This window comes from Pseudophryne corroboree, chromosome 4 (assembly GCF_028390025.1).
Source record: "Pseudophryne corroboree isolate aPseCor3 chromosome 4, aPseCor3.hap2, whole genome shotgun sequence".
In the NCBI taxonomy this organism is placed as follows: Eukaryota; Metazoa; Chordata; class Amphibia; order Anura; family Myobatrachidae; genus Pseudophryne; species Pseudophryne corroboree.
In genome coordinates, this window is record NC_086447.1 from 68905114 (window position 1) to 68919251 (window position 14138).

A 14138-nucleotide genomic window follows, 5' to 3' on the forward strand; every position below is an offset into this window, starting at 1 on the left:
TTACTTATGTTATGTCTTTACTTATGTCTTTACTTATGTTATGTCTTTACTTATGTCTGTACTTACGTTATGTCTTTAGTTATGTTATGTCATTACTTATGTCTTTACTTATGGTATGTCTATACGTATGTTATGTCTTTACTTTTGTCTTTATTTATGTTATGTCTTTACTTATGTCTGTACTTATGCTATGCCTTAACTTATGTCTGTACTTATGCTATGTCTTTCCTTATGTCTTTATTTATGTTATGTCTTTACTTATGTCTTTACTTATGCTATGTCTTTACTTATGTCTTTACTTATGCTATGTCTTTACTTATGTCTTTATATATGGTTTACTTGGCAGGTCTTACTTGACCCCCTAATCTCGGGTGGCGCTCCTGGATGACTGGAATAATGGGCCCACTGAATTCTGTCATCATGGCATTGCCACCTATTTTACAATGACGGTAATTGCGGCATTGTCTAGTATGTGTGTGTGTGTGTGTGTGGGGGGGGGGGCTACAATTATTCAATGACTTGATTGCAGTGTCATGTTCCCCTACACCGCCTATTGAGCTGCATCACGCACCCCGCTCCTTCCTGATGGGGCAGCCATAAAGCCGGCAATTATGGTACAGGTGACTGTCATTACCATATTCTGGTATTGGCACCGATCCCTTCTTCACCCACAAACAATACGATTTTCTCAGTCATACTCAGTTATACTGTATACGCATCTGTGTACGCTAGATTGTCCCCCATTCCCATTTCTGCCTCTCTGGCTACAGACTGGAGTTAGCGACAGAATAACGCATGCCCATGTGCATGTGGCCACTTTCTTTGCGTTAGACATAGGATGTGCAAAAGATGCTGCACAATCTGATGTACTGTAGCGCTCACTCCGCATCCGTCCCCTACAGTATGTGTTTTATGCTTCAATTACAATATTTTTTATTATTATTATTATTAACATGGATTTAAAACTAAATAAAGTAGTAGAGTATAGGATAGAAGTGAGTGCGGCACAACAGCATAGGCGCAACATTTAAGAAAAAAGATAAACCACAACTAGCTAGAAATCCAACGCAGTGGCACTCAATGCAAAATAATCACAGGTGAGGAAGCAGAGGTCCTCCCAACGTTTCAATGTTGTTCAAACATTTTCATCAGGGTGCACCCATAGTGACCTGTGCTGTGTGACCTGAGATTATTTTGGATTGAGTGCTACATTCTGTGTTATATATAGGCTTTCCACCCTTTGGAGGGCACAACTTTGTGGAGATATACAGTATATGGGGATATACTCTCTCTCTCTCTCTCTCTATATATATATATATATATATATATATATATATATATATATATAATATCTCAAAAGTTTAAATCCATCAACATAGCAAACATTAGGCCATATATATATATATATATATATATATATATATTTATTTATTTAAATAATGGTTTTATGCCCTACTGTTTGCATACTGTATGTTTCACTTATATGTCTGATGACATCACAATCGCAGGGCTGATCCCAGGCGTGTCATGCCTCGTATATACTTTACTAAGGGGGAATTAATTCTAGAAAGGAAAGATGTTCATCTTTTAGCTTAGTCCCTGAGGAAAGTTAGTTAACACTGAAACACTGGAGGATTCATTTAATGCTTTTATAGTATTTTTTGATGGATTTCAAGGGGTATATGTACTAAGGTCTGAGTTTGCCAGAGATCCGGCATTTCATCTGAGTATATTTAAAGCAGAAATCATTTACAAGGCAAAAGCAACTTGGCTTTGGAGTGCCACCTATAAATATTGGTCATATATCTGTATATTACATTATTACATTACCATGGCACTTTTCGGCGCCCAAAATGAACCATCAGCCTAGGGTACGTGGAAGCCTAGGGTACGTGGAACTGTGGGTAGATTCTATAGACACGCATACAAACTAACAGAGTCATTTGTTCTGATGAGACTACTGTGCACTAGTGAAAGCTACAGTAGCATCTGATTTATTGCAATGAATAACAGGATATTGCACATATACAATAGAATAATGTAGTGGTTGTCTGCACACAAAATATTGTTCACTAAATGTCTTCATTCTTATTAGGTCCACCTGCATAGACGTTATATAATTTCATTATTGTTACAATTGCATGAAGCTTGGCATCCATCTTTGACTTGGTCCATAAGAGTGCAATACGGCTTTAACTGACTGCAGGTGGATAAATTATCAGGCCATGGGCAAGGATTGGCTGAAATGATACAAAATGTAAATAATGATTCTTGAATCTATTAATAGCAAGTTTATAAATGAATAGAGTGATATTGCTCACTGGCTGATTAAGCAGATTACATTCATTAAACTCTGTGTCATCATATAATGGGGCATATGTATCAAAGCTTGGAGATAGATAGAATGGAGAGAGGTACCAGCCAATCAGATGCTAACTGCCGTCTTACAGGCTGGGTTTGAAAAATGAAAGGAGCTGATTGGTTGGTATTTTATCTCTCTCCACGTTATCTCTCTCCTCGCTTTGATACATACAGTATGCCCAAATATCCTTATTAAACCAATAAATGGATATACAGTATAAAGTAATAGTGTGACATCACAAGTACAGTGCTATAGGTAACACATGTAAATCAGCCATTACTACATTGTCACAGTTCAAATACTTATTCTTTTTCTGTAAATCTATATTTCCTGGGACAAATGCTGTAGACTTTATGGGGGTCATTCCGAGTTAATCGCTCGCTAGCTACTTTTTGCAGCAGTGCAAACGCATAGTCGCCACCCACAGGGGGCAGTGTATATTTGCAGTGCAAGGGTGCGATCGCATGTGCAGCCGAGTGGTACAAAAATAGTTTGTGCAGTTTCTGAGTAGCTCAGAACTTACTCAGCCCTTGTGATCACCTCAGCCAATCCGCCCTGCAAACGCTTGGACACGCCTGCGTTTTTCCAACCACTACCAGAAAACGGTCAGTTGCCACCCACAAACGCCTTCTTCCTGTCAATCTCTTTGCGATCGGCTGTGCGAATGGATTCTTCATTGAATCCATCGCACAGCAATGATCCGCTTTGTACCCATACGACGCGCCTGCGCATTGCGGTGCATACGCATGCGCAGTAGTGAACTGATCGCTGCGCTGCGAAAAACGGCGATCAGGTTGGAATGACCCTCCTATGACAATTATTGAGGTGTGCATAACATGGGAACCCCAACATTTGAACATGGAGGGTTGGAGGCCTGACCTGGGATGGGTCAATGGGCTTCAAACGTCCAAAAAAATGTTTATCCAGTGCATACGATTGCTCTTAGACAATGCTTAATAAAATAGTACATGTAATCCCAATACTGGGGGAACCACGCAAACATTTAGGTATGGTTCGTGTTTATGTGGGAGTGGCTTATTACCAGAACCGGATTAAGGGCCACTTGGGTCTAGGGCTGAAAATGTTCATGGTTCTATACTGAGAAGGGGAGGAGCTGTGACCAGTGCTGTGTGGGTGTGACCAGTGCTGGGTGGGTGTGACCAGTGATCTGTGGGTGTGACTAGTGATATGTGGGCGTGGCCAGTGATATGTGGGTGTGTACATCCCCTACATTATTATCCCCAATGCCTACTTACATACAAAAAAACTAGAAAAATTAAATTTTGAGAGAAAAACTAGATTTTTTTTTTAATACTTGTGATTTAAGGCCGACTGCTTACCAGATCGGCAGCTGGTCACCATCATGCCGCCATGACGATGGGCCTATTTTTATGTGGAGGCCTAGAGGTAGAAATGTGATTACCCTACAAGTATCACGCCAATATCAGTGCCCATTAAGGTTCCCTAGAGTAAAGGGCCACCACAGGATCTCATGGGGACACAGTGCGGAATGTACTAAAGCCAAAAATGTGGTAAAACCTTGTTTTTACCCCATTCCTGTATGTACCAAGCTTGGATCTGGTGGGTAACGCTATATGTAGCTGGCATTACCCAATATAAGCCTATGGGATTCTCTTTGCAATCCCCCCTGAGAGGGATCTAATCAGATCCCTCCCAGCACGCTCCGCTACCACCACGTCTCTCTGCGCATGCACAAAAGGTCCCCCGAGTCCTAAACCCAGAAGTCCCGGCTTCACAAAGGGCATTGCTTTTCTGAAGAGCTGTCCTTTTCAATTCTAATCGCATATGATAGTACATATGCGATTAGTATCATTGCGATGTTTGACGGAATATCTCCCGCAGCATTAGTAAAGCCCACCCATAAAGGGGAGATGTATCAAACCTGGGAGAGAGATAAAGTGTAGATGTTGCCCATAGCCAGTGTCGGACTGGGGTATGAAGGGCCTACCGGGGGAAAGCAGTCAAAGAGAGTGCATGGTGATAAAGCCTATATAGTTATCCTATTTAAAACACTCTAAAAGGTCAATGAACACAGTACGCAATTGGCGTATGATGTACCGTAAGGGTACGGACTTATCGTAGCAGACGCTTAGCCGTGGACGAGACGCACGAGCGGCACGTTTGCTCACGGCTTAAAGCGTAGAGGCAAGCACGCTATAGGCTGCCGACTAACGTCATGATACGCTATCAGCGTAGCGGACGCTCGAGACCACGAGGAGATCCCAAGCGGCGCTGACGCTCACAGAGTTAAACCTTTATAACTAAACCATATGCAATGTACTTATACTGTAAACCTTTGTGCAGTGATAAGGTGTAAATGCAACGCAGTGTAACCTTGTTAGTTTAAAAGCAGTATGAGCGTCTGTGACGCTCTGAGAACCCTTCAGCAATATAATAAACACTCAAATACAGGTCTAAGGTTCTAACACCTTTAAGGGAGAGAATGAACGTTCAATTGCAAAAGAATACACAATACAAGTTATACACTACCAAACTAACATAAAATACCTAACCGAATCATTACACATAAGATACAATAGCGGCACAATTACATTTAAGGGGAAGGAGAGAGAGAATGGCTTACAAACATTAATAAGAGACAAATTGGTTGCAGAGAATTAACGCATGTGGGAATGATCGCTGCGCCGTTAGTCAATGCTGAGAACCTTTTTGGAGAGAAAAGTGAGCTCACCCAGGCTGGCTGTCCCTATATACACAACACACAGCAACAACACAATGGTCCCTACAATACCGCATGGGACAGAAACTAGACTCCATTTTGGGAAAAACTCCAATGATTCCAAAGTCTGTAACATATGGTTCAAAAGGGAATGCCAGCAGCCATTTTAGATTTGCAAGTCCAAACACATGGCATTCTTTGCTACACCATAATCACATAGCAGAAGACATAAGACTCCACTATATTCCAAAATGTCTAAGCTTCAATATAATGCATATGTGCTGATTTTACAATTCCAAACCATCTAAATCACCTTTTACAATTTCAAGCCAACACAGTATCTCAATAACCAGAGCATATGGTATGCTGACTATGCTATCCTTCCAGAATCAGCACCACATATCTCATGCTGTCCATATGAGCCATCACAAGACCAGATCACCAGGTACCCACAAGTATCAGCCTGCTATTGCTACAAGCACATGACTACAGTAACAAAAGGAAGTATGTTTTGACTTCTAACCTTCAGCAAGATGCATCATGTAAAACTACTATAATCTGTTATAAATCACCATCCATAAATGTATACCAGAGATGCTATGCTACAGATTGTCTACTGTTCCAATTCATTACAGATTTCATAGAGTATCATCACAAACACCCAACAATCACATAACTGCACAAGCATCATTAACCTTAAGCCATTTGTATCTCCAAACTAACTATTCTATGCCAATCATTTCACAACTACTTTACCACAAACACATATTTAACTATTCTATGCCATCAAGCCATGTGTATACAATACTTAGCCTTAGTAAGGAGGTCAGTCCTGGTGATGAGCAAGCCATGCCTCTGGATGCTAGGTTGGTTCTGAGTGAGTGAGCCCTGTGATTTCCAGTGGATATATCATACCTGCGTTCCAGCTGTGGGGGTGTGTGATCCACAGGAAGTGTGTGTCTTTCACAGCATGTGGGCTAGCTGTATCAGTGAGCTGAGCTGGCCATGTGATCTTGGTTATGCAAAACGTTGGGTGATGACTAACACTTGTTATTATTTCAAATTCCTGTTTTGTGGTAAGCTATTGTTTGGCGAATACATAACAACCCCTGTCTCTGGGTTTTGTCCTGTATTCTCACTGTCCACTTTCAGTTGAGACAATGACATCTCAGCAATCATTCTTCTGGAGACAAACCCAGCCCCATTCGTAAACAAAGTGCCAGCCCTCTTCATTGAATCTTAAAGCTTAGAGTAATTAAAGGCTATTGTATTCCGTCTGCGGGAAAGAAACTGACTGGTCTTAGGTGTAATTTATTCGGAATACAATTAATCTTCAATTACTATTTCTGTGCTTAACTATGCATAAGAACATGTGAAGCCCTCCCAACATGCAAAGGGGAATCTCTAAGGTCTAAGAGCCATCTTAGACCCATTGATACCTGCTGAACTCAGGGGAATATTAACTTAGAAAATACATTATTTTGATTAAATATGTAGCGATCGAGTCGCATGCTAGACGCGCACAAACTCTACCGTAAATGCACATACCGTGCGCCTGAGCGTGCACGCGACAGCGAATATGTGTACGTATGGGAGGGCTTGTGCACGTGCAGCTATAATTATACAGGGACAACCTTATAATAAGTGTTTTCCCTTATAGCATCTTAATATATTATAATATCGCCACACAAAATGCCCCCCCCCCTCTCTGTTTTAACCCTGTTTCTGTAGTGCAGTGCAGGGGAGAGCCTGGGAGCCTTCCCACCAGCAGAGCTGTGTGGGAAAAATGGCGCTGTGTGCTGAGGAGATAGGCCCCGCCCCCTTTTCGGCGGGCCTCTTCTCCCGGTTTTTCTGGATTCCTGGCAGGGGTTAAATACATCCATATAGCCCAGGGGCTATATGTGATGTATTTTTAGCCAGTTTAGGTATTAACATTGCTGCCCAGGGCGCCCCCCCCAGCGCCCTGCACCCTCAGTGACCGCTGGTGTGAAGTGTGCTGAGAGCAATGGCGCACAGCTGCAGTGCTGTGCGCTACCTTAAGAAGACAGGGATGTCTTCAGCCGCCGATTTCTGGACCTCTTCTTTCTTCAGCATCTGCAAGGGGGCCGGCGGCGCGGCTCCGGTGACCCATCCAGGCTGTACCTGTGATCGTCCCTCTGGAGCTAGTGTCCAGTAGCCTAAGAAGCCAATCCATCCTGCACGCAGGTGAGTTCACTTCTTCTCCCCTAAGTCCCGCGTTGCAGTGAGCCTGTTGCCAGCAGGACTCACTGAAAATAAAAAAAACCTAACAAAACTTTTACTCTAAGCAGCTCTTTAGGAGAGCCACCTAGATTGCACCCTTCTCGGCCGGGCACAAAAACCTAACTGAGGCTTGGAGGAGGGTCATAGGGGGAGGAGCAGTGCACACCACCTGATCCTAAAGCTTTTACTTTTGTGCCCTGTCTCCTGCGGAGCCGCTATTCCCCATGGTCCTTACGGAGTCCCCAGCATCCACTTAGGACGTCAGAGAAATTACCTCTTGCACTAGCCAGATTTCTTTGTTTATTGGAGCCACACACTCTGAAAAATTGTCTTTTTATGTGACTGTCTGTACTTTTGCCCCATTGGTGTTGGGGTTACCCTGGTTAAGGGCCCACAATCCTCAATTTGACTGGGTCTCTGGGGAGATTCTTAGTTGGGGTACTGATTGTTTCAGGAGTTGCTTGAGCCTTCCAGTCAGGTTCTCGCAGCTAAGTTTGCCAGGATTGCCAGGGTGTTATGCAGATTTTGCGGACGTGTTCTCCAAAAAAGTTGCAGAGGTACTACCTCCCCATCGCCCCTATGACTGTGCCATTGATTTGTTGCCAAATGCTAAGCTTCCCAAGAGCAGGTTGTACTACCTGTCACGTCCTGAGACTCAGGCTATGGCAGAGTACATTCAGGAGAACTTGGCTAAGGGATTTATCAGACCTTCACCGTCTCCAGTTGGGTCGGGGTTCTTCTTCGTGGGTAAAAAGGACGGTTCGTTGCGACCCTGCATCGACTTCAGGGAATTGAACCGTATCACGATTAAAAACTCATACCCACTGCCTCTCATTTCGGTATTGTTTGACCAGCTTCGTACTGCCACCATTTTTTCTAAGATTGACCTACGCGGTGCGTACAATCTAATCCGAATAAGAGAGGGGGATGAATGGAAGACTGCCTTTAATACCCACTCAGGGCATTATGAATATTTGGTGATGCCTTTTGGGCTCTGTAATGCCCCGGCAGTCTTCCAGGATTTCATGAATGATGTGCTCAGGGAATATTTGGATAGATTCTTAGTTGTATACTTAGATGACATCCTAATCTTCTCCCATTCCCTGGAGGAACATCGGAAGCATGTACGCTTAGTCCTCCAGAAACTCAGAGACCACCGGCTTGGGGCGAAGCTGGAGAAGTGCGAATTTGAAGTTCAGCAAATCGCATTTCTAGGATATATTATCTCCCCAGAAGGTTTCCAAATGGAGGGTTCCAAGGTACAGGCAGTCCTGGATTGGGTGCAGCCCACTAGTTTGAAGGCGCTTCAGCGTTTCCTGGGCTTTGCGAATTTTTATAGACGATTTATCGCTGGATTTTCGTCTATAGTGGCGCCCTTGGTGGCACTCACTAAGAAAGGGGCGGACGTTGCTCACTGGTCTTATGAGGCTAAAGCGGCTTTTGCCCGTCTCAAAAGGGCATTTGTTTCGGCCAAGGTGCTGCGACACCCAGATCCAGAGCGTCCTTTTGTGGTGGAGGTGGATGCCTCTGTGTCATGACTAAGGTTTTGTGAACCCGGTGTTAGTGAAGTCTGTGCGGGCGACTGGAGGATTATATGAATACTACCACTGACCTGGTTTGGGACTGTTGTGGACTCTGGGTTTCTTCCGGTGACTGGGAAGAGGAACCGCAGCAGAGATGGCCGAATCTAGGTTCTCCTCATGCAGGATTAGGTCGGCAGACAGGAGGCATGCTGAAGGTCTCCTGAAAGAAAGAACTGGAAAGGCACTGATGAATCAGTGAAGAATACCAGGTATAATTGTGCTAAAGGGCACGGGGTGCTTGGAGACACTGAGGTGCTTGCGGACACTGAGGTGCTTGCGGACACTGAGGTGCTTGCGGACACTGAGGTGCTTGCGGACACTGAGGTGCTTGGGGACACTGAGGTGCTTGGAGACACTTAGGTGCTTGGAGACACTGAGGTGCGTGGAGGCACTGAGGTACGTGGAGGCACTGAGGTGCGTGGAGGCATTGGGGTGCGTAGAGACACTGGGGTGCGTAGGGGTGCTGAGGCACGGAGGTGCTGGAAGCACGGAGATGCTGAGGCACGGAGGTACTGAGGCACGTAGGTACGGAGGCACGGAGGTGCTGAGGCACGGAGATGCTGAGTCACGGAGATACTGAGGTGCTGGAAGCACGGAGGTGCTGAGGCACAGAGGTACTGAGGCACAGAGATGCTGGAAGCACGGAGGTGCTGAGGCACGGAGATGCTGAGGCACGGAGATGCTGAGGCACGAGGTACTGAGCCCTGGAGATCCCAACTACAACAGTAGTAAAACTGAAACACGACAGCTGTGGTTTTCAGTGGAGAACACGGAATTCAGTACTGTGCCTATAAGACGAAACATTGCAGCTGTACCTTTACATTGAGACTCAGGGAAATGGTGAAATCAAATGGCAACACACAAATAAACCAAACGGTAACAAGGGAACAGAGTTTCCACAGGAACTTAGGTACAAAGGTTACCTTTAGGGAGCTCAGCTTAAGACCCACACAAGGCTGTATGTGACACAAGGAACTGGCCCAGATTCCAACTCAGCCTCCTGATTTATACTTCCTGGTCCTTGATGATTGGTGGGCAGGATTAGGTGATGTAGAGAGTCTCAGGCTGGCAGAGGATTGGACAACTCTGGGTCAGGTGAACAGTCAGTCACTGTCATGTGACTACTCTAGCCAAGGCTGTGATGTAGAATGAGGCCTAGCAGGCCGAGAGAACACTGAAGCCTGGACTTCTGCAAAACACAGGATGCTGGCTTTTAGACCTAAAGTTCAGATTACTGAATTCAGCCTCACACAGGAGATCACCACAGGTGGAGCTAATTAACTATTACCTCTCAGGCAGAGAACTCAGGAAAACTCAGTGCTGACAAGCTGTTTAACTCCGTGAGTGAAAAGACACAGGATCCAGGACAGATGGCAGGGGTAAGTCACCAAATATAAAACCTACAGTCAGGATTGTGACAGTATCCCCCTCTTCAAGGGTGGACTCCGGACACCCATCTTGAATCTTAGAGGAACTTGAGAAATTCATACAGAAGAATTTAGGACCTTCGTTGATGCAGATTCCAAAGGTTTAGGACTAAATTCATTAACTACAGCGTTACTGAAAGTCTGTAAGTCATGGAACACAGGATCATTACTCTCAAAGAGCATGTTGGCCCACTCCAAAGCTCTTCCTCTGAATGCCAGGAACAGATATCGAGTAACGTTGGAAGGAGTTACTGCACCTGAAGGATCAGACTCCATCCGAGAGAGAAATTGTTCAACCAGAGCGGCATATTGCAATAAATCTCCATCAAAGTAAATAGGTGGAAAACCATCAGACGAAAGCTTAGAGGATGAAACTGAAGAAAGCTTTGGCTGGACGAGTAGGACTGGATTGGATCCGAGGATACTTGAATTGGCTGGAGCCAAAGGAGACGGACCAGGCTGGTCCTGGAGTATTGCTGGACCGGCTGGAACCGGGACGGACTGACCAGGCAGGGCCTGGAGTATTGCTGGACCGGCTGGAACCGGGACGGGCTGAGCCCTTTCTTCACAGGGCTGGGCTGAGGCAAGAGCCCCCACTTCACGGGGCTGGGCTGAGGCAAGAGCCCCCTCTTCACGGGGCTGGGCTGAGGCAAGAGCCCCCTCTTCACGGGGCTGGGCTGAGACAAGAGCCCCCTCTTCACGGGGCTGGGCTGAGGCAAGAGCCCCCTCTTCACGGGGCTGGGCTGAGGCAAGAGCCCCCTCTTCACGGGGCTGGGCTGAGGCAAGAGCCCCCTCTTCACGGGGCTGGGCTGAGGCAAGAGCCCCCTCTTCACGGGGCTGGGCTGAGGCAAGAGCCCCCTCTTCACGGGGCTGGGCAGCACTCTGTAGAATCTCTGGCTGGGCAGCACTCTGTAGAATCTCTGGCTGGGCAGCACTCTGTAGAATCTCTGGCTGGGCAGCACTCTGTAGAATCTCTGGCTGGGCAGCACTCTGTAGAATCTCTGGCTGGGCAGCACTCTGTAGAATCTCTGGCTGGGCAGCACTCTAGAATCTCTGGCTGGGCAGCACTCTGTAGAATCTCTGGCTGGGCAGCACTCTGAAGACTCTCTGGGGCTGGGCGCTCTGAACCCCTCACTGGGGCTGGGCGCTCTGAAGACGCCCCTCCTGGGGCTGGACGCTCTGAAGACGCCCCTCCTGGGGCTGGACACTCTGAAGACGCCCCTCCTGGGGCTGGACACTCTGAAGACGCCCCTCCTGGGGCTGTGGACACGGACTCCTCTGTGACTGTAAATGGCTTGAACATTCTTCTCTGGACACCCAACTTGGGATAAGGTCTTTTAACCACCGGACCCCAGTCATAAATTTGAGTCTCTCTCAGAAGAGTAGCCTTCTTGATACCCCCGTCAGCAGCAGAAGGATCGGATACTGTGGATGACTTGTAGACATGAGCACTATGATACTGAGATTTGTCACTATTACCTGGCTTGCGAAGAATGCAGTCTTTAACAAAATGACCAGAATTTCCACAGTAAAGACAGAGATGTAGCTCCTTACGCCGCTGACGTTCGGCTTCAGAGAGCTTGGGCCGTGGATAGCTCTGATGAAAAACTTTCCCTTGCGCAGAGGAAGAGACTCTATTAACTGGATGGGACAAAACAGGATCAACAACGTTGGTAGTATTCCTGAAGAGGTCAGGCATCACAGAGAGAATACTAGGCAAAAGTTCTTGTAACTGTAGTAACATCTGGTAGAAAATCTGCAGTTGGTCAGGAGTCTTAGAGCAGAAGGTCATAGAATCTCTGGAGGACGAATTCCGCTGCAGACACTGTGCCAATTGATGCTGAGTCGACTCCAGACCTTCCAAGCGTCCTGCAATATTGCTTAGGAGGTCCTGCGTCAGACAAACACTTTCGGCCGGGTCCATGTGGCCAGTTCCTACTGTCATGACTAAGGTTTTGTGAACCCGGTGTTAGTGAAGTCTGTGCGGGCGACTGGAGGATTATATGAATACTACCACTGACCTGGTTTGGGACTGTTGTGGACTCTGGGTTTCTTCCGGTGACTGGGAAGAGGAACCGCAGCAGAGATGGCCGAATCTAGGTTCTCCTCATGCAGGATTAGGTCGGCAGACAGGAGGCATGCTGAAGGTCTCCTGAAAGAAAGAACTGGAAAGGCACTGATGAATCAGTGAAGAATACCAGGTATAATTGTGCTAAAGGGCACGGGGTGCTTGGAGACACTGAGGTGCTTGCGGACACTGAGGTGCTTGCGGACACTGAGGTGCTTGCGGACACTGAGGTGCTTGCGGACACTGAGGTGCTTGGGGACACTGAGGTGCTTGGGGACACTGAGGTGCTTGGAGACACTTAGGTGCTTGGAGACACTGAGGTGCGTGGAGGCACTGAGGTACGTGGAGGCACTGAGGTGCGTGGAGGCATTGGGGTGCGTAGAGACACTGGGGTGCGTAGGGGTGCTGAGGCACGGAGGTGCTGGAAGCACGGAGATGCTGAGGCACGGAGGTACTGAGGCACGTAGGTACGGAGGCACGGAGGTGCTGAGGCACAGAGGTGCTGAGGCACGGAGATGCTGAGTCACGGAGATACTGAGGTGCTGGAAGCACGGAGGTGCTGAGGCACAGAGGTACTGAGGCACAGAGATGCTGGAAGCACGGAGGTGCTGAGGCACGGAGATGCTGAGGCACGGAGATGCTGGAAGCACGGAGATGCTGAGGCACGAGGTACTGAGCCCTGGAGATCCCAACTACAACAGTAGTAAAACTGAAACACGACAGCTGTGGTTTTCAGTGGAGAACACGGAATTCAGTACTGTGCCTATAAGACGAAACATTGCAGCTGTACCTTTACATTGAGACTCAGGGAAATGGTGAAATCAAATGGCAACACACAAATAAACCAAACGGTAACAAGGGAACAGAGTTTCCACAGGAACTTAGGTACAAAGGTTACCTTTAGGGAGCTCAGCTTAAGACCCACACAAGGCTGTATGTGACACAAGGAACTGGCCCAGATTCCAACTCAGCCTCCTGATTTATACTTCCTGGTCCTTGATGATTGGTGGGCAGGATTAGGTGATGTAGAGAGTCTCAGGCTGGCAGAGGATTGGACAACTCTGGGTCAGGTGAACAGTCAGTCACTGTCATGTGACTACTCTAGCCAAGGCTGTGATGTAGAATGAGGCCTAGCAGGCCGAGAGAACACTGAAGCCTGGACTTCTGCAAAACACAGGATGCTGGCTTTTAGACCTAAAGTTCAGATTACTGAATTCAGCCTCACACAGGAGATCACCACAGGTGGAGCTAATTAACTATTACCTCTCAGGCAGAGAACTCAGGAAAACTCAGTGCTGACAAGCTGTTTAACTCCGTGAGTGAAAAGACACAGGATCCAGGACAGATGGCAGGGGTAAGTCACCAAATATAAAACCTACAGTCAGGATTGTGACACTCTGAGATGGGTATTGGGGCAGTGCTTTCTCAGATGGGAGTGTCTGATAATCGCCTTCATCCCTGTGCTTACTTTTCCCGTAAATTTTCGCCTGCCGAGATGAATTATGACGTGGGCAACCGGGAATTGTTGGCTATTAAGGATGTACTCGAGGAGTGGAGACACTGGCTTGAGGGGGCTAAGTTTGTGGTCTCAATTCTTACTGACCATAAGAATCTGGCATATTTAGAGTCAGCGAAGCGTCTCAATGCCAGGCAGGCACGATGGGCTTTGTTTTTTGCTCGCTTTAATTTTTTGATAACATATCGCCCTGGGTCAAAAAACATCAAGGCTGATGCGCTCTCGCGGAGTTTTGCTCCA

The 14138-nt window shown here is 46.7% G+C and overlaps 1 protein-coding gene across 4 annotated transcripts in view; it reads right to left on the reverse strand.

The window, feature by feature from the left end:
• The window catches only part of LOC134911111 (cysteine-rich secretory protein 1-like), a 164674-nt gene that overhangs the window by 66855 nt on the left and 83681 nt on the right, over positions 1 to 14138 (reverse strand). For 2 of the 4 annotated variants that reach the window (XR_010176325.1, XM_063919481.1), the window contains one exon: positions 1943 to 2240. The exons of the other annotated variants lie outside the window; for them this stretch is intronic. Coding sequence is in view for 1 of the 2 variants with exons in the window: in XM_063919481.1 (XP_063775551.1) it covers positions 2193 to 2240 (48 nt within the window). In the remaining variant the exon portion in view is untranslated. Of the gene's footprint in view, positions 1 to 1942; positions 2241 to 14138 lie in introns of those variants that run through there. 4 annotated transcript variants of the gene reach the window in all.